Source organism: Lissotriton helveticus, chromosome 2_1 (assembly GCF_964261635.1).
Source record: "Lissotriton helveticus chromosome 2_1, aLisHel1.1, whole genome shotgun sequence".
NCBI classification, from domain to species: domain Eukaryota; kingdom Metazoa; phylum Chordata; class Amphibia; order Caudata; family Salamandridae; genus Lissotriton; species Lissotriton helveticus.
The window spans coordinates 1,556,021,492-1,556,045,099 of record NC_136059.1 but is presented as its reverse complement, the minus strand read 5'-3'; the positions used below and the strand labels follow the sequence as shown (position 1 = coordinate 1,556,045,099).

Below are 23,608 nucleotides of genomic sequence, written 5' to 3'. Positions count from 1 at the left end.
AGTATATGGTTTAGGTGGCCCCTAGGGCTCATCCAAAATTGTGCAACTTTTGTGTATTTTAACTGTGTTTTGTTTTAACGCATTTGCTTCTGTGCTCATAAAGAGTATCAGGGATATTTGTAGTAATAAATCCATATATATTTTCAATATATATCTGTGTGGTGTCCTTTCATTTGGTATTCAAGGGATTGTATATGGTAAAACAGCTTGCTTCACATGCCTTTACAGAGTTTAGCCTAAGACTGCTTAGTCCATGCTACCCCTAGGATAGCTTGTCTATAAGGTTGACTTTACAACCTGCACCATAAGGGTTGCTTGGCATGGTACAAGGTGATCACTAGAACTAGTGAGCATCATATACCAGGCCAACTTCTCACATTGGTGAGCAGCGGATTGGGATTTGAGCTTGCTGTTGTTTTACCATTACAATCTTTGAAAATATCATTTGAAAGATCATACAGGTACCTGATAGGTACACTAAAACAAGACTAGATATACTTAAGTTCTACTGAACTTAGTTGTTGTAGAGGATAGGGAGTAGCACACCCTGACTACAACTACTAGATAGGTTTTGTAGGAAAACACCAGTGTAGGTAGATTGCAACACATCCACCACACTAGAGCAATGTCTGGAGCAGAGGAATCCAATGGAACCACCTCTGTTGAGAGTGACCCTCCAAGGGCACCATCCAAATTTGCTACCTTTCCATTTAAGGAACTGAGGCAACTGTGTTCCATGAGAGGAATCAAAACAGGTCCTTCTCCTACAGCAGGACACCTCAGAGAGCTTTTAGACCAGTCTGAAGCTCTAAGGGACTCCAAACCAGGCCCCTCAGGGACTGGAGATGGAGGATCCCCCACTGAAGATGATAACTCTGATGCCCCTGCCCCTGTCGTCCAGATAGATGAGGAGAACCAGACCACTGGGAATACTCAGCCTGAGGAAGAAGAAGAGGAGGAGGTGGAAGAAAGTGATTCTGATGATGGGACTAGCCAGGTGTTAGTCAGCAGGCTTAACCAGGCTAACTTAAGCTTATTTGGGACTGAAGGTGGGTCCCACCCATTCAGACCCCCAAATGGACTTAACCAGGAGCATAGGAGGAGGAGGAATCATTTAGGTGAATCCAATACTTCCCATGTTTCTAGAGGTTCTCATGGCAACTCCAGAAGGGAGTTGACTAGCCCTCAGAGAAGGGAACATGAGGCCAAAATGAGAGAGGCTGAACTTAGGATCCAGAGACAAGAATTGGAAGTTGCCCTGGCCAAAGAGAAACTTGCTAGAGCAAGGCAGCCTAGAGAGAGTGGATCAGATTCCACTGGTGGCAGCACTATCCCTAAGGATAAAAACAGGTCCTATGACAATAGAAACCTGAGTAAGATTGTGCCCCCCTACAAAGCTGGGGATGATATCCACAAGTGGATGACTGCACTTGAGAGAGCTTGCAAAGTACAGCAGGTTCCTCAGGAGCAGTGGGCAGCAATCTTGTGGCTCTCCTTTGAAGGTAGAGGCCGAGACAGACTCCTCACAGTTAGTGATGGGAGTCTAGAAACTACCTGGTCCTGAAGAGTGCTCTGATTGATGGGTTAGGCTTAACCACTGAACAGTACAGGTTAATGTTCAGAGATACCCAGAAGACACAGACTCAGGACTGGTCTGAATTTGTTGAATGTGCCACTAAGGCTCTGGAGGGCTGGTTGCTGGGAAGTAAGGTTACAGACTATGAAGGATTGTACAATTTGCTTATGAGAGAACAGATTTTAAATAACTGTCAGAACCAGCAGTTGCATCACCATTTGGTTGACTCAGATCTAACCTCTCCCCAAGAATTGGGAAAGAGGGCAGACAAATGGGTTAGACCCAGAGTTAAGCAAAAGAACCAGAACCAGAACCAGGGTGGTGACCAAAAGAAAACAGACCAGAAGGGTGGGGAGCAGAAAGCTAAAGACCAGAAGTCTTCAACAGGGCCCCAAACTAATACTGAGGGTGGGTCCCAAACTTCCAAGAAGAAGAAGAAAGAAGGTCAAAGAAAACCCTGGTGTAGCTTTTGCAAAAACACCACTCACTGGACAAGTGATTGTAAAAAGGGTGGAGCCACCAACACTGCAGCCCCTAAGGCACCTGCACCCACTAGTACAGCTGGCAGTGTTGGACCACAGACTAAGGGGGTAGTGGGTATCACCTTGGGAACTGATGGAGATTCTGACCTAGTCAGAGTCCCCACACAGGCTGTTCTGATCTGTGATGGGGAGATTGATTTCTCCCCTACTGTCAGTCTCAATAATTTGGGCAAGTACAGACAGACACCTTTAATTAATGAAAACGTGGCTCAAGCATACAGGGACACATGTGCCAGTGTCACTATGGTGACGCCTAGCTTTGTGGACCCTGGACAGTACATATCAGGTGATAATTACCTGGTGACCAATGCCAGCAATGTCACTACTACACATAGTGTGGCAATTGTTAACTTTTCCTGGGGAGGGGTAACTGGCCTAAAAAGAGTTGTGGTTAGTGCTGATCTCCCAGTAGAATGTTTGTTGGGCAATGACCTGGAGAGCTCTCTATGGTCAGAAGTTGAGTACAGGACTCATGCAGAGATGTTAGGGATATCATCACATGTCCTTGCTGTGACCAGGCCACAGGCCAAAAAGTGCATCTCTGAACCTCAGGTCTTGGATCCTGGAACAATGGACCAAGTACCTTCCAAGACAAGGAACAGGAGGGCAAAGGCTGTGCCTTCCCAAATGCCTACAAGTGAGGATCAGCCTTCACAGGAAGATGATTCTGAGACCCCTGAAGGAACTGTCCCTATAGAACTTGAACCTGATCAGGTTGAGTTTCTGGGGACAGGGGGACCTTCTAGGGCAGACTTGGGGCAGGCTCAGTTATCCTGTCCTTCTCTTGAACCCCTCAGACAGCAGGCTGCTGCTGAGGCTGCTGGGAATGCTCAAGGTACCCATAAGGTTTATTGGGATGATGGGCTCCTTTATTCAGAGGGTAGAGACCCCAAGCCTGGTACAACCAGGAGGTTGGTCATACCTCTGCAATTTAGGGGCTTCCTTCTTACCTTGGCACACGATATTCCCTTAGCAGGACACCTAGGCCAGAACAAAACATGGGACAGACTTGTCTGTCACTTTCACTGGCCTCACATGTCAGAAGATACAAAGGAGTTTTGTCGCTCCTGTGTAACCTGCCAAGCAAGTGGCAAAGCAGGTGGTACCACAAAGGCCCCCCTAATACCACTACCTGTGGTGGGGGTGCCCTTTGAAAGAGTGGGGATTGACATTGTTGGTCCAATGGATCCCCCTACAGCATCTGGGCACAGATTCATACTGGTGGTGGTGGACCATGCCACCAGGTACCCAGAGGCAATTCCACTTAGGACCACAACAGCTCCTGTTGTGGCCAGGGCCTTACTTGGAGTTTTCTCCAGAGTGGGGTTTCCTAAGGAGGTAGTATCTGACAGAGGTGCAAACTTCATGTCAGGTTACTTGACAGCTATGTGGAAGGAGTGTGGTGTTAACTATAAGTTCACCACTCCCTATCATCCACAATGCAATGGGCTTGTTGAGAGATTCAACAAGACCCTAAAGGGCATGATCAAAGGATTACCTGAGAAGCTCAGGCGAAGATGGGATATCCTTCTGCCCTGCCTTCTGTTTGCTTACAGAGAGGTCCCACAAAAAGGAGTTGGCTTCAGCCCCTTTGAATTGTTGTTTGGACATCCTGTAAGAGGACCCCTATGTCTGGTGAGGGAAGGATGGGAGTTACCTCTCAAAAAGCCCAAGCAAGACATAGTGGACTATGTACTTGGTCTCCGCTCCAGGATGGCTGAGTATATGGAGAAGGCCTCCAAAAACCTTGAGGCTAGCCAGGCCTTACAGAAAGCCTGGCATGACCAAAAGGCTGTCCTGACTGAGTACCAGCCTGGACAGAAGGTATGGGTGTTGGAGCCAGTGGCCCCAGCAGCACTCCAAGACAGATGGTCTGGACCCCATACAATCATGGAGAAAAAGGGAGAGGTTACCTACTTGGTGGACCTTGGAACTCCCAGGAGCCCTTACAGGGTGCTCCATGTTAACAGGCTGAAAGCATATGTTGACAGGGCAGACATGGGCTTGCTCATGGCTACAGATGAGGGGCAGGAGGAAGAGAGTGACCCTCTCCCAGACCTGCTGACTCAGAACCCTGAGGATGGCTCAGTTGATGGTGTGGCCTTAGATGGCAGCCTCACTGAACATCAGCAACATGACTGTAGACAGGTTTTGCAGTCATTTCGACATATGTTCTCCCTGACACCCAGTCAGACTAACTGGTGTACCCATGTGGTGGACACTGGTGATAGTCTTCCTGTAAAGAACAAAATTTACAGGCAGCCTGACCATGTCAGAGACTGTATCAAGGCTGAGGTACAAAAGATGCCGGAGTTAGGTGTCATTGAGCCTTCAAAGAGCCCCTGGGCTAGCCCAGTGGTTCTGGTCCCCAAACCTCACACCAAAGATGGGAAGAGAGAGATGAGGTTCTGTGTGGACTACAGAGGACTCAATGCTGTCACTAGGACAGATGCACACCCAATTCCAAGAGCAGATGAGCTCATAGACAAATTGGCTTCTGCCAAGTATTTGAGCACATTTGACTTGACAGCTGGCTACTGGCAAATCAGGTTAGCTGAGGAGTTTAAGGCCAAGACAGCATTTTCTACCCCCAGTGGGCATTACCAGTTTGTGGTGATGCCCTTTGGTTTGAAAAATGCACCTGCCACCTTCCAAAGGTTGGTGAATCAAGTCCTTACTGGGTTGGATGACTTTTGTGCAGCATATCTGGATGATATTGCTGTCTTTAGCTCCACCTGGGAGGATCACCTGGTCCACCTGAAGGAAGTGCTAGAGGCTCTGCAAAAGGCAGGCCTCACTATCAAGGCAACCAAGTGCCAGATAGGGCAGAGTAAGGTTGTGTACTTGGGCCACCTTGTGGGTGGAGGCCAAGTTCAACCACTGGAGAGTAAGATTCAGACCATAAAGGACTGGACTCCTCCAACTACCCAGACTCAGGTCAGAGCTTTCTTGGGCCTGACTGGGTACTACAGGAAGTTTGTTAAGAACTATGGGTCCATTGTGACTCCTCTTAATGATCTGACATCCAAGAAGATGCCCAAAAAGGTTCAGTGGACAGAATACTGTCAAAAGGCATTTGGTGACCTGAAGAAGGCCATGTGCTCTGCACCTATCCTGAAGAGTCCTGACTACTCAAGAGAGTTTATTGTCCAAACAGATGCTTCTGAGTTGGGAGTGGGAGCTGTGCTTTCACAACTTAACCACTTGGATGCTAAGGTGTTTCATGGCTTTGCATGTAATTTCCATTGAAATCAATGGAAACTCCATGACGAGCTGGGCTCGTCATGAGCGTCGAAGGGGTTAATGTAGATGGTCAAGACCAGCTGTTGGACAGGCCCCACGAAGGGCTCGCTCCCTCCCCGCATGACAGGGCCCAGACACCGGCTCTCCGGGGGCTACCCGCAGAAGCAACCCGCAACCCGTCCCCTCCGGGACGCCTGCTCCCGGATATCTCTGTGTCACGGGCCCGGGCCCCCGGCAGCCCCATTGCCCGGCCCAGCCGCCATCTTGGACACTGCACCACGCGGCCGCGTGGCCTCAGCTCGACCCCAACCCTGGGCCCGGCCAGGCCCCGCCATCCCGGCACCACCATCCATCCAGGAGGTGAACGGACCACTTGGCAGGCTAATGGGAGAAAGAAGTGTCGATGGCTCTCCCCCGCCAGGTGCCGATCGCCCCCAGCCTCCCCGGGTGCTGGCTCCACCCCCCTGCTGGGTGTCTGGACTCCCTCATCCCGGACCTCCCGACCTCCCAGTGCGAGGGTCCGGACATCAAAGGGCGCCAGACCTATAACCGAGGAGCCCCAGAGCAGGAAGGCAGTTGTATCCTGGAGTCGAGAGACACCGAGAAGAACTCATCCTTGACGGACTGCTGGCGCTGCCGCAGCCCTGCCTTGTGAACTATCGTCCTGCCTGCTGGCGCTGCCGCGGCCTTCTGCAACCTTCATCCTCGTGGGACCTGCTGGCGCTGCCGCGGCCCGTTGTAACTTCCATCTTCGTTGGGACCTGCTGGCGCTGCCGCGGCCCGTTGCCACCTACGATCTCTTCGGGACCTGCTGGCGCTGCCGCGGTCCGACCCGTCCGACCGCCGAGCTCGAGGATTGTGAGCTACCGCCGTTTCACCTCAGTACCCGTAGGTACCAAGACTGTCCCGCTACCCCCTTTCCCTACTAGAGACTAGAATTGAGAGGATCATCGTGTCCTGATCTCCTTGTATCGTACTACCTTACTTCAAGAACTGCCTATAAAAGGTGTTACTCTGATCTTCGTGTGGTGTCCATCTGTGGGGGGGGGGAAGTTACTTGTCTGTACGATCGCTGGAGACGGCCCTCACCGGAGGCCTCTCCCCTTGTGCTCGGCCGACCCTCCAGGTCCCCGTCTAACATTGGTGGCCAGCGGCGCGATCCGAACCAACGCGTAACCGTACAGAGAGTAACTCACCCTACGACTAATCCACAATGACGACCAGAGAGAGCGGATCTGCAGAGAAATTCCAGATGGAAAAACTGGAAGAGTACAACCACCGAGAGCTAAAACAATTTTGCATAGAACTAGGCATTGCCACCACCGGTCTGAGCACGAAAGAGGACTTCAAACACGCCCTAGAATCCTGGGCAGAGACAGATATCGCCGTACCCCGGGACCCCGAAGCCCCGGAGACAAACACCACTCTGACGGAAGAAAGGAGAACGGATCTCTCCCGGGAAGAGATCCGAGAACGAGAGAAAAATAGACTACACGAGTTAGAGTTGGCACGGCTCAAATTAGACGGAGAATTGAAACTGGCAGAACAAAAGATGAACTTAGAACACTTACGGCTCCAAGAAGAGCGAGAGGAAAAGCAGAGACAGAGAGAACTCGAAGAAAAAAGACTGGCATACGAACACGAGTGCAAGCTAGCGGAGATAGAAATGCGCAAACAGAACAAAGACCTAGGGGTGCCCGAGCAACCGCGCCCCCCAGGTACTACCGAACAGAAGGTCCACATCCCCAAGGATGTGGTCCGTGAATACTATCGGAACGACGACATACAGCAGTGGTTCAAGGCCTACGAGATCGCCATGACTGCCCACCGGATCGCTCGAAGTGACTGGGGAGCCGGTCTATGGGGGAGATTCGTCAATGAAGGCCGGGATGCCCTGCTGCAGCTTCCGGACCATCAAATGACGTCCTATGACCACATGAAGGCCGCCCTCCTCAGTCGATATGGGCTGACGCCCGAGATGTACCGCCAGAGGTTCCGCAACTGCACCCGGATCCCGGGTACAACCTGGATAGAATATGTGAACTATTTCAGCCGAGCCTTCGAGGGATGGATCAAGGGTAGCAACGTAACAACCTACGAACAGCTCTTCAACCTCATTGTGTGGGAGCACCTCTCCAACAACTGCTTCGTCGAGCTCAGGCAGCACCTCCTCGACAGTAAATTGACTGACCCACGGCAGCTCGCCGCCGAGGCTGACCGATGGGAGAGCACCCGAGTGACCCAGAGTGGGCCAAACGAGCAGAACAGAACCAACCAAGGTCCTCATCGTCCCCGAGGAGGAGGAGGAGGACAGGGCCGGGGCAGAGACGCCGTCCCGGCCGCTCCCGCCAACAACACCCCGCCCCCGGCCGGCCGGGGCAACCCCCCGATGCGCCCGGGGTTCCGAGCCAACGTTACGTGTCATCGATGCCAGCGAGTCGGCCACTATGCCAGTGACCCGACCTGCCCAAAGAACCAGACCCCCGGACCCCGCCAGGTGGCTGCCGCCGCCCTAGGAGAAGAGCAAGTCTCCGAAGAGCCTGAAGAGTATGAGCAGGAGCAGCCCGAGTGGGAACCTGCCGCCATGACCCTGGCCTGCCTAGGGGGAAGAGACCTGATCCCGCGGGCTCCCCTACCAGCCAACACCAGGAAATACAGCCAGTGGGTGAACATAAATGGGCGTAAGGCCGAAGCCCTGCGTGACACAGGGGCCAGTGTGACGGCCGGCCGTTGTCACCTGGTGACCCCAGAACAAATTCTGCCAAACGTTCTTTGCCCCGTCCGATCGGCCGACAATTCGGAGAGCCTGTGTCGGATGGCCTGCGTCCCCTTCGAATGGGGAGGAGTCTCCGGTATGTTAAAAGTGACTGTCCGCGACGATGCCCCCGTGGACTGCCTCCTGGGGAACGATCTCGAGAGTTCCCCGTGGGCAGCCGTTGAAAGAAGAGAGCACCTGGGGATGTTAGGCCTCCCGGGCTGGGCGTGCGTAACAACCCGGTCCATGGCCGCCGACACCATCCCTAGATCTGAAGAACCCGAATGGCCAGCACCTCCTCCCCCGATCGCTCCAGAGGGAGACTCCATCCCTACCGACACCCCGGAACAAACCCACGAAGAGCCCGCTCAGCCCCAAGACCTTCCGGACCTGGCTCAGTGGCGTCAGGAAGGGGGGCCCACCCAAGAACAATTCCGGCAAGAGCAAAAGACATGTCCCTCCCTCGAGGGACTGCGACAGCAAGCGCTCGCCCAGGGCGCAGGAGACACCGCAGGGGCCCACTGGATCTATTGGGACAATGACCTACTGTACAGCGAACAAAGAATAGCGGAGCTGGGGGCCAGTCGAGTGCTGGTGGTGCCCCTCCGTTTCAGAGACTTCCTTCTGAACTTGGCCCATGATGTCCCCCTGGCTGGACACTTGGGGCAAGACAAAACATACAACCGCCTGGTGACTCACTTTTACTGGCCGAAAATGAGAAATGACGTCTCCACCCACTGCCGGTCCTGCCCGACCTGCCAGGCCAGCGGGAAGAGCAGCCGCAAACTCAAGGCACCTCTGCAACCATTCCCCGTTGTGACCACCCCGTTCGAAAGGGTGGGAATAGACATTGTGGGGCCCCTGGACCCCCGAACAGCACAGGGGCATCGATTCATCCTGGTCCTGGTGGACCACGCCACCCGCTATCCTGAGGCGGTTCCCCTTCGAACTGTAACAGCACCAGTGGTAGGTCGAGCCTTAATGGGGGTCTTCTCTCGAGTGGGCTTCCCCAGGGAAGTCGTCAGCGACAGGGGCACGAACTTTATTTCAAAATATATGAAATCCCTATGGCAACAGTGCGGAGTCACCTACCAATTCACAACCCCCTATCACCCGCAAGGAAACGGACTGGTCGAGCGATTCAACCGCACTCTCAAGGGGATGATCATGGGGCTGGAAGAACCCCTACGCCGCCAGTGGGACGTGCTACTACCGTGCCTCCTCTTCGCCTACCGAGAAGTCCCCCAGAAGTCCCTCGGCTTCAGCCCTTTCGAACTCCTGTACGGACACCCTGTTCGCGGGCCTCTCAGCCTAGTTAAAGAAGAGTGGGAAATGGCCCCCCTGAAGACCCCTCCAGACGTCTACAAGTACCTCCTGACCCTCCGTAATCAGACCCGGCGATTCAGAGAGCTCGCCTAAGCCAATCTTGAAGCCAGTCAGGAGGACATGAAGAAGTGGTACGATCAACATGCCTCCTCCATCGAATTCGAGCCTGGCCAGCAGGTATGGGTGATGTCCCCCATCGAACCTTGTGCCTTACAGGACAAATGGACGGGGCCCTTCAAGGTGATCGAGCGTAAGAGCCCCGTCACCTACCTCATCGACATGGAATCCCCCCGGAACCCCCTCCGGGTCCTCCACGCCAACAGACTCAAACCCCACTTCGTGCGCTCGGAGCTCAGCCTGCTGATGGCTACAGACAGTGGGGCGGAAGAGGACTCCGAGCCCCTCCCTGACCTACTGGGGGCCGGGGAAAAAGATGGTTCAGTGGACGGGGTCCAACTCTCCGAGGCTCTGACCCCGGAGCAGCGCCAAGACTGTCGGGCCCTCCTGCTGCAATTTGCAAACCTATTCTCCCTCACACCCGGGGTCACCCCCTGGTGTCTGCACGACGTGGACACTGGCGACAGTCCTCCTATCCGACACCGGCCGTACCGAGTACCAGATCGGGTACGCACCTGCATCCAAGAAGAAGTCTCCAAGATGCTCGCACTCGGAGTCATCGAACCCTCGGACAGCCCCTGGGCCAGCCCGGTTGTACTGGTCCCCAAAGCTGCGGCCCCGGGCACCACACCCGAGCTCCGGTTCTGCGTCGACTATCGGGGTCTGAACGCTGTCACCCGAACCGACGCTCACCCCATCCCCCGAGCCGACGAACTAGTTGACCGCATGGGGGCGGCCCGCTACCTAAGCATCTTCGACCTGACGGCGGGCTACTGGCAGATCGGCCTCACCCCCAGGGCACAAGAACGATCCGCTTTCTCCACCCCGGATGGACACTACCATTTCAGAGTGATGCCATTCGGCATGAAAAACGCTCCAGCCACGTTTCAACGACTTGTGAACCAGGTATTGGCGGGCCTCGAAGAGTTCAGCGCCGCATACCTGGACGACATCGCGGTGTATAGCCGCCACTGGTCAGACCACCTCCGCCACCTCCGAGGGGTCCTGCAGGCCCTCCAACGGGCCGGCCTCACAATCAAGGCCAGCAAGTGCCAAATCGGCCAGGGGTCCGTGACCTACCTCGGACACCAAGTGGGGAGCGGTCTGGTGGCCCCCCTCCAGCTCAAGATCGCTGCCATCCAGTCCTGGCGCCCCCCCGTAACCCAAACCGAGGTCCGAGCCTTCTTGGGGCTCACCGGATACTATCGGCGGTTCGTAAAGGACTATGGCAGCATTGTGGGGCCCCTCACGGAGCTCACATCCAAGACCAACCCAAAAACAGTCAACTGGACTCCCGACTGTCAAGCGGCCTTCGAGAGGCTGAAGGCCGCCATGTGCACCGCTCCTGTGCTCCAGGCCCCCGACTACAGCCGTGAGTTCATCGTCCAGACTGATGCCTCAGACCATGGCATCGGGGCCGTCCTCTCCCAACTGAACCCCGAGGGAGTCGACCAACCAGTGGCCTTCATCAGCAGACGCCTCCTGCCCCGAGAACAGCGCTGGAGCACCATTGAGCGAGAGGCCTTCGCAGTAGTATGGGCCCTCAAGAAGCTCCGGCCTTACCTCTTCGGAACCCACTTCCGGGTACAAACAGATCATCGGCCCCTGCAATGGCTAATGCAAATGCGGGGGGAGAACCCCAAACTATTGCGATGGTCCATCTCCCTGCAGGGGATGGACTTCACTGTGGAGCATCGCCCTGGCCAAGACCACGCCAACGCGGATGGCCTGTCCCGCTTCTTCCGCCTCGACGAGGAGAGTCCCCAAGAGGATGGGTGACTCTCCCCGCCTTCAGCTGGGGGGGACGCATGTTGGACAGGCCCCACGAAGGGCTCGCTCCCTCCCCGCATGACAGGGCCCAGACACCGGCTCTCCGGGGGCTACACGCAGAAGCAACCCGCAACCCGTCCCCTCCGGGACGCCTGCTCCCGGATATCTCTGTGTCACGGGCCCGGGCCCCCGGCAGCCCCATTGCCCGGCCCAGCCGCCATCTTGGACACTGCACCACGCGGCCGCGTGGCCTCAGCTCGACTCCAACCCTGGGCCCGGCCAGGCTCTGCCATCCCGGCACCACCATCCATCCAGGAGGTGAACGGACCACTTGGCAGGCTAATGGGAGAAAGAAGTGTCGATGGCTCTCCCCCGCCAGGTGCCGATCGCCCCCAGCCTCCCCGGGTGCTGGCTCCACCCCCCTGCTGGGTGTCTGGACTCCCTCATCCCGGACCTCCCGACCTCCCAGTGCGAGGGTCCGGACATCAAAGGGCGCCAGACCTATAACAGAGGAGCCCCAGAGCAGGAAGGCAGTTGTATCCTGGAGTCGAGAGACACCGAGAAGAACTCATCCTTGACGGACTGCTGGCGCTGCCGCAGCCCTGCCTTGTGAACTATCTTCCTGCCTGCTGGCGCTGCCGCGGCCTTCTGCAACCTTCATCCTCGTGGGACCTGCTGGCGCTGCCGCGGCCCATTGTAACTTCCATCTTCGTTGGGACCTGCCGGCGCTGCCGCGGCCCGTTGCCACCTACGATCTCTTCGGGACCTGCTGGCGCTGCCGCGGTCCGACCCGTCCGACCGCCGAGCTCGAGGATTGTGAGCTACCGCCGTTTCACCTCAGTACCCGTAGGTACCAAGACTGTCCCGCTACCCCCTTTCCCTACTAGAGACTAGAATTGAGAGGATCATCGTGTCCTGATCTCCTTGTATCGTACTACCTTACTTCAAGAACTGCCTATAAAAGGTGTTACTCTGATCTTCGTGTGGTGTCCATCTGTGGGGGGGGGGAAGTTACTTGTCTGTACGATCGCTGGAGACGGCCCTCACCGGAGGCCTCTCCCCTTGTGCTCGGCCGACCCTCCAGGTCCCCGTCTAACACCAGCCCATTGCTTTCATTAGCAGAAGGCTGACCCCCAGAGAGAAACGTTGGTCAGCCATTGAGAGGGAGGCCTTTGCTGTGGTGTGGGCCCTGAAGAAGTTGAGACCATACTTGTTTGGCACTCACTTCAAGATTCAGACCGACCATAAGCCCCTCTTATGGCTTAATCAGATGAAGGGTGAAAACCCCAAACTGCTCAGGTGGTCCATTTCCCTACAGGGGGATGGACTTTACAGTGGAGCACCGCCCAGGGACTGTCCATGGTAATGCAGATGGTCTCTCCAGGTACTTCCACTTAGAACATGAAGACACAACTGGTCAAGGTTAGTCTAATGTCCCTGCGTTTGGGGGGGGTTGTGTAGGAGAGTAGGGTCTGCTATCCTATGGTCACCCCAAATTTTTGCTTTTTGCTTCACTGGTTTATGACTTAATGTGGCTGTGGGCCTGCTAATCAGACCCACAGCCTGCTGTTCTCTCTCTAAATTGTAACCCATGTACTTTAGGTGCATAACGAAATTGGAACTGGTTCACCTTATTGGCCCCTGTAACAGTGTACCCAGGTACCCAGGGCATAGGTGCTTCCAAGGCCTACCAGGGGCTGCAGCATGTATTGTGCCACCCCTGGCCTGGCCTCCATATTTGACACAACTGGCTGATCACTCAGCTGGGGTAAGTCGGTGTAACCACCCCTTACTTAGGTGTAGTATGCCTATACCTAACCTAAAATGGACACATATGTTCCTATCAGTCACTCCTATAGAAGGCCTCATCAATCCTGGAGGCAGAGTGCTTGGAAATATGTGAGATGGTGCTCTGGCATGAGCTGAGCCTGTCTGCAGCTTTCGGAACCATGTCCTTTAGCTGTTTCATTATATTGCCATACCATATACTCTTAAGTGCATTATGAACCTCGCGGTTAAATGCTATCTTAGGTTTGGCTTTATCAAAACATGTCGAGTAAGGTGTCATACGAATTGGAATACTACCCCCTCGCCAGTTCTGGCGACGGGGGTAGCATTTCACCCTTCTAGAGGGACACGACATGTACCTAGCCTGAACCCCGGTTAAAGTTAAACAGAGCCTTAGCATCACAAAATGGATGCTGCCACCACAGACACAAGTCTGACCTCCTGCTGCTGGGAGTCCTTCCAGCGAGGGCAGCTTGGACAAAGGGTTTCCTGCCTGGGGAGGTGCTAGCACCACTCCAGACAGGATTTTGTGTATTGGGTAGGACAGGGCTGAATAGAATCAGACATGCCTGGGGCACACAAGGTGTTCCTGTGCATAGGCCAGTTCAAACCGGTGCTGGGGCTTTCCAGCCCCAGTCCTGGCGCGAAACTGGACAAAGGAAAGGGGGTGTAACCACCCCCCTTCCTGGTTCCACCCAGAGGAGGGACCTAGTAGGTGATCCGGCCCCCCAGATTCGAATAAGAGTGGGAGCTGTGTCCTGAGACTTCAGATCATCCTGAATCAACTTGAAATACAGAAGAAGACTGGACTTCGACATTCTGCTGCTCAGAAGACGGAAGAGAATCTCCCTTGTGGCCAAGGAGTGACCACCCTGTGAACACAGGCACCAACCAGCAACTCGACGTCTGCTTTGCCGCCGCCTCCCGCCGGAGCCCGAGCCCAGAGCCTGACAAGACCCAGACTCCCAGACTTCTCACAGCCCGATCCACAGTCCCTGCAAAGAAGGGACCCGTGGAGGCACCGAGAGACGTGGGACCGGACATCTTGGAAGACCCCCGAAACGCTGACTGCGCAGCATCAGAGGCACCCTCGACGCTGTGCTTTGGGGTTTGAGAAGCCCCAACCTCGAGCAGCCCTTGCACCGAAGATCAGCCCCCCAGCATCTCCACGATCTGCGTGGGGCCCTTTTGCATTGTGCCACTCGACGCGCCTAACCGTCCACTTGCCACGCGGCTAGTGGCCATCTTGGTGACGAAACCTACAACTTTCACTGCGGGTCTGGTTGCTCCAGACTTGCCCTTGCTCCTGTAAAAAGGAGTACCTGCTCTGACCTTGCTGGTCCGAGTAACAAGCCTTTTTCGATTCCTGCGTGGCTTGCATTAGCCAAGGCCTGTTTGCTTCAATCAAGTTGCCGACACCGCCAACAGCGAGAAGCCTGCGTGGGACAGCTCGTGACCGACTCCTGGACGTCTTCGACCCCTCGTGTCCACGTGGCTGCAGAGAGAAGCTACACCTCGACGCCTGTTTGCACCCGACATCGCCTGGTTCCAATCTGGTTCCACGGTAGTCACTGGCTAGTGACTTTGAACATTGTCCCCTCTGCTTTCAGGTCTTCACCTCTTCAGATCCACCCTTGGATCCACCGGAACTCTTCACATCGAGCCACCTGCAGCATCTACAGCTCCAAGCACCATCGACCTGCGTGACGAAACCCAACACTACTTCGACCCTATGCACCCGCTTCCTGTGGGTGAGGTAACTCAGCTCTGCCGGTGTTCCCACACTGGTACACACCTCTAGTGTCTGTGTCTGAAGTTTCATCCTTCTAGGTCACTCGGAAGGTTCCTTTCTAACTAACTTTGCACTTTTTACGCACCATAGACTTTGCATTGGTGAATGCGTGCACTTTAAACACTGCACCCGAGTCCCGCGGGCCTTTCCCGACTTCTTCACTGTTAGTCCCGACCAGCTCCAGCGACTCCCCAGGCCCTAGGCCTCTTCACTTTCCCCATAGTGGTTCTTATACCACTATTTTAGTATATGGTTTAGGTGGCCCCTAGGGCTCATCCAAAATTGTGCAACTTTTGTGTATTTTAACTGTGTTTTGTTTTAACGCATTTGCTTCTGTGCTCATAAAGAGTATCAGGGATATTTGTAGTAATAAATCCATAAATATTTTCAATATATATCTGTGTGGTGTCCTTTCATTTGGTATTCAAGGGATTGTATATGGTAAAACAGCTTGCTTCAAATGCCTTTACAGAGTTTAGCCTAAGACTGCTTAGTCCATGCTACCCCTAGGATAGCTTGTCTATAAGGTTGACTTTACAACCTGCACCATAAGGGTTGCTTGGCATGGTACAAGGTGATCACTAGAACTAGTGAGCATCATATACCAGGCCAACTTCTCACACCTGTGCGCACATGGTTTCGCGCCTTTCAGGCAGTGAGGTCCCACTTTGGCCCTTGGGACTGCCTGGTGCGCTGTCTTCCTCTTGCTCCTTGGGTTGTAGCTGGGGACCTTTTGTCTCTTCCCCTTCACTCTTCCCTGAGGTCGCCAGTGCTCCTGCCCCTAGGGTTTATTGCTGCTGTGGGGTTTGCCCTTAGCTTTCTTACCCCGCTGCGTGCCCGTTCTATCCTTGTCTGTGCCCTGTCCGGTTCCTTCTGTGGGCGTTGTAGGCTCTGTCGCGCTCTCTGGTGTCCCTCTTTTTTAGTGGTTTGACTGTGGCTCTCACCGGCCTTCACGAAGTTCTGGCGGTTGCACCTGCTTGGATTCAGTGCTCGATGTGTCCGTTTATATTCCGTTTTTTTTTCTCATCCCGACCTCGTCGCCATTGTAATGGTGGCCTGGCTAGTAGAAACGACAGGACACCGCTTTATATATTTAAGGGATTTTATTTTCTTGGTATCCTACTCAGAGAGCGCCGAGCCGATTAACTCCGGGCTCCGGCACTCGCGCTTCTCCCGAATGTGGATGCGCGCATCCACAAAATAGCGGGGGCGCGTTGCGTCATCACGCAACGTAAGTCAGCTAGAGCGCTGACACTACAACACCCACATGCAATTGAGGGAACAACCCACTATTCTCCAAAACGGGGGAAAATGGTGTTCCATGAAACTCCCCAGACATCCTCCTGCACGTTGGCCACAGTAACTCAATGCAGGGAGATTTTCATTTCCCCCTTAATGTGTAGGCGGGGTGCCGCTTGCACTGTGAAAGATGAAACAGCTCCTTCAAAAGGCACCACCATGCACAAATACGCTGACCCTGGGCAGCCGCGCATTTGTTCCTGCCTTTGTGACAGCGTATTACCTGTAGTAACACCAGCGAATCCTTTGAAAGGTGCACGCGGCTCAATCAGGGACAGTGTACCCTACCTATATAATACGGCCCTTTTTTTGCTATTAACTAAGTACTGCTCTATCTTACGAGTGCATTCTCCTTTAATACTAGGCAGGGACAATTTGAGATAATTTGTGATGTCATTTTAGTGAATTATACTGCATAGTAAATCTTGTCTGACAGCATGACGAGACAGGATTGAGTACACCAACTATTTGCATTTTTGTTCGTGATTGTATAGTGCACTATATATGCATTTTTACTTCGATGGCAAAGGATAGAGATGGATGATAAGAATATAACTAGCGACTCTAGAAAGTTCTCTCACCTTCTAAGAGTATTGTTGCGTTACCTCACACATTAAGACTCCAAAAACAATCCCCAAATAAATACTTGAACTGGATTTTATCAAAAAGGTTTCTTTATAAGTTTGAAAACGTACAAAGATATACATGAAACGGTGGTCTACAACGCAGTTCCTTAGCGCATATGGGTGAAACAACTAAACCAACCCCACATTTCTGTAAGGATTACACAATCAATTAGATTTTAAACAGCGACATTTAAATACTAAGCAAAACTGCACTCTCTTACCAGACGATAAACAGGGAATCTAGGAAATAGACAAACCCTTACCTCGAGATTCTAAGAAGTATTCAGTTGTGAATGAATTCCAATGCTTCTTGTTTTTAAGGCAAGGGGAATCAAAGTCCTGGCTGATCACGTGCAGATGGACATGGCTGGAGGACCAAAACAGCAGATTATAAAGAGATATTCACATCACATGCCTTTCAAATCAATCCATCTTCCTAAAGTATCAGCATCAGACAGGACACTTGTCCCATGATAAGTAGAATAATTCAGGAGTCAATGAATACGTCTGACAGACGCATACTTTACCCTAAGGAATCCTGAATCTTATGCACCCTTATAATAGGAGCGTTTGCGAAATTTAAGAAAAATGATGTGAAATTACGTGAAATGCAAATCTTGCATTTAGTGCTACATTTTGGCTTGAAATACCTCCTCGCACTTATTTTTGGCAACAGGATGCATTTTGAGGTAAGAAGAACACGTTACTTACCTCTGATAAGGCCTTATCTGGTAAAGGTGATCTAGCCACAGGTTCCTTACCATAGAATATTACCCAGGTGTCAGACTGGATTTGGGCATTTTTGAGTAATCCCACTTGTGTGCTGGTAGGTTGCGTTGTTAAGCTCACTTGGCGTTGTTAAGCTCACTTAGCGGCGTCTCCGAGCCAGAAGTGACATGGGCGCCACCCCAGTGTGCTGACATCAGTTCTTATTTTTCCGCACCAGACGCACGGAGCCCAGCTGAGGAGGAATGAATAATGTGCCAAGTGAGGTCCTTTAGGACCTCTTCAATAGTAAATGACATACAGATAACAGAACGGGGATGATCAGGGAGTAATCTGCAACTAGACAGACTCTCTACTAGATAAGGCATTACTGAAGGTAATTAACATGTTCATCTGATAAGAGACTTCTAGCCACATATTCCATACCACAGAATAGATACCAAAGCAATATCTCCCCAGAGGTGGGTCTGCGGACTGTGTTATACTAAGACATCCTGGGGGACTGAACAGTTAAAAGGCCCATCGTGCCGGAGCCTACTAAGTAGGAAGCAGTGTTTGGCAAACGTGTGCAGCAATGCTCACGTGGCTGCCTGATAGATATCCAGAATTGAGAACACTTTCTCGCCTACAAAGTGGATGCACCTTTAACTCTGGTAGAATGAGCACTTAAACCCTCAGGGGGTTGGTCTTTAGCCACTGCGTAGCAGATTTGAATACAAAGGACAATATATCTGGAGATAATACTTTTGTGAACTGCTTTGCGTTCCTTCGCACCCATAAAACAAACAGAGTTGATCATCTGCCCGAAAATCTTTGGTGCAATCAATATAAAAAGACAGAGTTCTTTTCAGGTCCAGACGGTGGAGATGTTACTCTTCCTTGGCAGGATGTAGGGGGGAGAAGAAAGTAGGCAGCATAATAGTCTGCCCGACATGAAAAGGTATAACCACTTTTGGCAAACAGGATGTTCAGCCTTTAAGAACCAACTTTCTTGGAAAGAAGGAAGTGTGCCGGAGGGCGGTTGTCAATGAAAAGTGCTTGCAATTCGCTAACCCTCCTGGCAGATGTGATCGCCAGAGGAAGACAATTTTGATGGTCAGCAGTCTTAGAGGGCTGCTGTGCACCAGTTTATAAGGTGGGCACATGAGGAAGGTTTGAACTAAACTTCAGTTCCCATTGGGCCATAATGAACAGTGTTGTAAAGCTGTAAGGAAATGAGTCATGACGGGTGACTTGAACAAGGAAGGTTGATCCGGCAAGCACAGAAAGGCAAAAAAGGCGGAAAGGTACACCTTAACTGCGCCCAAAGCAAAACCTTGCTGAGCTAGGAATAGAACAAACACCAGAACTTCAGACAAGGTTGCAGACAAGGATCAACAGATCTGGATGAACACCAAACAACAAATGTATCCCATTGGCAGCCGTAGGAACTGGCCTGGCTGCCAAGACGACATCGCCCACTTCAGGAGGGAGGTCGAACACCCTCAACTGTTACCACTCAATCTCCATGAATGTAGGTCGAGAGAGGTCAGCTTTGGGTACAACTACAAAGAGGTAGTCTGCTCGAAGGAGAGTCACTCATGCTCAGGAGTTCGGGAACAAATTCTCCCTGCCCAGCCCGGGGCCACCAAGATAATTTGGGCCTGGTCATTCTTGATATTCTTGAGAACTCTGGCAGGAGTGGTACAGGCGGAAAGGTGCACAGGAGTCCTGGGCTCCATTTGAGATGAAACGTGTCTCCCAGCAAGAGCCACATTGGAAACTCCAGCATGCAAAAGTGCTGAAATTACGTATTCTCTGCAATGGTGAATAGATATAACTAAGGTTCTCCCCAATCTCTGAGGAGACCTTGCACCACTTCCGAATGGAGATACCATTTGTAATCCACACGGCATCGATGGCTGAGATTGTCTGCTCTGGTTTTCAGAGAACCCACCAGATGTTGAACCAGCAGGAAAATGTCCTTATGCTGTAGGCATGTCCTGAGAGAGCCTCTTGATAAAGAGCCCATGACCCCACCCTGACCTGCTTGTTGAAATACCACATGGTGATAGTGTTGTCTGTGAACACCTGAACCAAAATTCCTTTGATGGAAAGAAGAAAGGCTTTCAACAGGACTCACTTTAGCGCTGTTGGTGCCCAGTGTGACTATGTTTGTTGGTGCCCCCAAATGACTTCCTTCTCCATTAATTCCATGACAACCTATATCCGTGACCCTCATGTATCCATAACCACTCTCTTTCGCATGCTTTTCGTCTGTTTTATAGCGCTACTCATACCAATGTAGGGCGGCAGTGCAGTTTACATCACATACACATTACACAGAGACAATTAATCACATGTCTGTACATCAGTGTATAGGAAACGTAGGAAGGGACATAATACTTAGGACTGTATATGCCCCCAATTCAGATCAGGAACCCTTCTGGCACTCCCTGTCAGGTATATGGGCACGCTGTATTACACTTCCCTGGCTAATAGGTGGATACTTTAGTGTGGTGCTGGACACTTCATTGGATCCGCTCACACTAGAAGGGTTTCTATCCCATCTACCCCTACCCACAATCACACCACAACACGGTGCAGAGCTGGAGGAACCGGTTGCACTCTTTAAGATACAAGTGGCCATTAGAGCGCTGGCCTCTGGGAAAGCAACTGGTCCAGATGGCCTGCCAGCAGAGTACTACAAAGCGTACGCCTCAGAGCTAGCTCCTAACCTACTGGCCCTATATGAGGCATAGATGGAGACAGCGTTACTCCCAAAAATATTGCAGGAATCCCTGCTTGGCTCCTTACCTAAGCCAGATAGACACCCGAAGCTGCTAGGCTCCATCCGCCCATTGGTACTCCTCAACACTGACTACAAAATCTTGGCTAAAATACTGGTGGAGCCCCTGTTCGAACCCCCCCACCCCATCCAGGTCTCCGAGTAGGTGCACACCGACCCAAATGAATTTGGGCCATCTTGCAGCATGTCCCTAAACCTACGTTGCTTCCTCCGTGTGGCCAGATATTCAACAGATCATTGGCCGCATTCAGGGTGTATGCTCCTCGAATTAGAAAAGGCGTTTGACACGCTGGAGTGGGACTATCCATTTGCAACCCTGTCTCCAACAGGATGCAGGAGGCTATAAGGCCCAGCAGCCTCAAGGTCAATCTCACCGAAACCCGGGATAGAAACTGAAACGGCGGTATCATAGGCCGAATATCCAGTACTCACTGCTCGGGAGGATAGGCCCGAAAGTGCGCTGTATCCAGAACTGCTCCGTTGAAAGGAGGTCTGCCGTAGTCTGGAGGTGGGAAACGATAGCTTGAGGCGAGCCCGCCTTCAACAACCAGTCGTCGGGATAGGGGAAGACTGGAACCCCTGATCTGGGACCACCGCCATCATGTTTAGTGAACACCCTAGGGGAGCTGGTAAAGCCAAAGGGGAGCGGAGTAAACTGAAAATGCTTGTGGCCTACCGTGAACTTTAGGTAACGTCTGTGGGCTGGCAGGACGGGAATGTGGAAGTAAGCGTCCTGCAACTCCAACGCTACCATCCAGTCTCCATGGTCGAGGGCAGACAGAACCTGAGCTATGTCAATATTTTGAACATCTCCTTCCAGAGGAATGGTTGACGTCCCCGAGATCCAAGATAGGACGCAGGCCTTTGTCCTTCTTGGGCACCAGGAAGTAGTGGGAGTTTCAACCACAACCTACTTCTGGGACAGGGATTCTCTCGATAGCTCCCTTGGCCAAGAGAGCTGCAACTTCCTGACGGAGAAGGGCCAAGTGATCCTCTGACAGCGATGGAATATTGGTGCCATGGAGGGAGGTGAAGTCTCGAAGGGGAGGGAGTGGACCTTTCGGACTATCTACAAAACCTGCCTGTCCAATGTGATGGTGTGCCAGTGGGGGAGGTGATGGTGGATCCTGCCTCCCACTGGCAACTGGCGGCCCTGAAAGGTTGGACTAGGAAGGCTTAGAGGCTGCTGCAGAGGGGGCACTGTTGGATTGGTCCACCTTCTGGCCCCCAGACCCACGGCGTTGGGTCCCACGCCCCAGCTGCTCAGAGGCTGGGTTGCTTGCGCCGGCCTCTGGCCCTGAGTGGAATGTGGTGGGGCACCCCTTCCGCAGCCACAAAAGGGGCGAAGGGCAGACTGCACAGGATGAGAGGTGGTAGCGAGGCCCAAGGATCTGACCGTAGCTCGAGAATCTTTGAAGCACTCAAGCACACTGTCCGCCTTGTCGCCAAACAGGCGATGGTCATCAAAGGGCATGTTCATAAGAGTCAATGGATATCCCCAGAAAAGCCAGTGGATCTCAGCCAGGTGTAGCGCCTCAGGGCTACTGATGTAGAAATTGTTCTACACAGCTAGTCGGCGGTGTCCAGCCCACACTGGATGGCGAACTTTGCTGCATCTCTACCCTCTGCAACTGCACGGGAGAGTACGGCCCGGGCCTCTTCCAGGCACTGTGGCAGCACCTGCACAACCATATCTGACACAGAGTGGGTGTAACGGCCCAAGAGACATGCAGTGTTCACCGACAGCAATCCTAAGCTGGCGGAAGAAAACATCTTGTTCCCAAGATGGTCCAGCTGCTTGGATTCCCAATCTGGGAGAGCAGAAAGGAACGTGCCTCTGGATGTTGAGGCTTGGACCACCAAGCTCTCGGGTGTAGGGTGTTGGGAGATGAAGATTGGGTTGTCCAGGGCCGGGCGGTGGCGTCGGGCAATCATCCTACCCACAGGAGCCCCTGTGCTAAGCTTGGACCAAGTGCTCAGAAGGATGTCTGTGAGGGCTTCATTGAATGGCAGCAGGGGCTCCGAAGAGGCTGCTGCCGGCTGAAGCACCTCAGTCAGGAGATTAGTCCTGACTGCCACCATAGGAAGCTCAAGGCTTAAGGCCTCAGCCACCCTACGCAACAACATAGCGTAGGAGGCTCCCTCCTCCGTAGCCGCAGTAGGGGGGAAAAAGCATGGCAAGATCTGGGGAGGTATCAAGACCTGACCGGGTCTTGCAGTACATTTACCGCTGAATTCATTACACTGATATGCGATTTCTCGTCACCTATCCTTGCCCTTGTGAAGCGTGAAACACGTTGGTTGTTTCCACATTTGTACAAAGGATTTTAATAAATAAAAAGACTTGCAACAGAAACCCACAAAGCCTGCTAAATGAACTTTCCTTTTTGTGTACTGTACTATTGTTGATCTTGTGTATTGCCTCTCATCAGCCTTTTCGACTCGGAAAAGATGTCGACAACAGTAGAAAAATCCCTAGTCAGAAAATGACTAAGGGTACCGCTCTCTACAGATCTGCGCTGGCTGGCGATACGCAGGGGAACTCATGAAAAAAGAAATTCTCCGGATCCAGTCTGGCGCCTAGGGGTAATTCGAAGGTAGGGAATCTATAACTAATAGTCTCTTTCAGATGTCTGATCACTAGATGATGGAGATGTCCTGAACCCCATCGCGGGAAGCATGGTACTGCTCGCTCACAAATTGGGTGCAGGAAGAGAGAGTGGTTTTCCATCGTGAAGATGGCCTGGGGCTACACAAAACCCCGATAGCGAGCGCATGGGATCCTATATTCCTGGACCTCTGAAATGCCTGGTGAGGGCCCCAGACTCCACGCTCGGAATCTGGGAGGGCACTGAAAGCAGCGCGCAACAGTATGCAGTAGACTTGCTTACAAGATACAGAGACCAACTCACAAATTTGTACTCCAAATCCCAGTTCCCTTCACACAGGACCAAGTGAACTACTCAAATGGGTGGGGTAACTGCTGGCAATGGCGGGACAGTGGGTGGATGGAAGAATTCAGAAATACCAGGGTCTTTCATTGGGCAAGTCCACACAGTTAATACCTCGTTAGCTTCCCCTTCAATCCTCTTCCGGCCCCTACCCCTCTCCCCTCCTACTCCACCCACCCAATCCCATTTGTCCCGCATATGCTGTAAATGAATGCAAAGATCTCCACAACAGGCAACCATAATTATTCATTGTTCACGCACAGATTCTAAGCAACAGGTGAGATGCAACCACCCAAACAGTTTAGAATA

General features: G+C 52.6%; 1 protein-coding gene across 2 annotated transcripts in view; it reads right to left on the bottom strand.

Moving 5' to 3' along the window:
* The window catches only part of LOC144818779 (aprataxin-like), a 239,295-nt gene that overhangs the window by 9,544 nt on the left and 206,143 nt on the right, over positions 1-23,608 (bottom strand). For both annotated transcript variants that reach the window (XM_078676519.1, XM_078676520.1), the window contains exon 7: positions 17,098-17,201. In XM_078676519.1, coding sequence (XP_078532645.1) covers positions 17,098-17,201 — 104 coding nt within the window. The remainder of the gene's footprint in view (positions 1-17,097; positions 17,202-23,608) is intronic.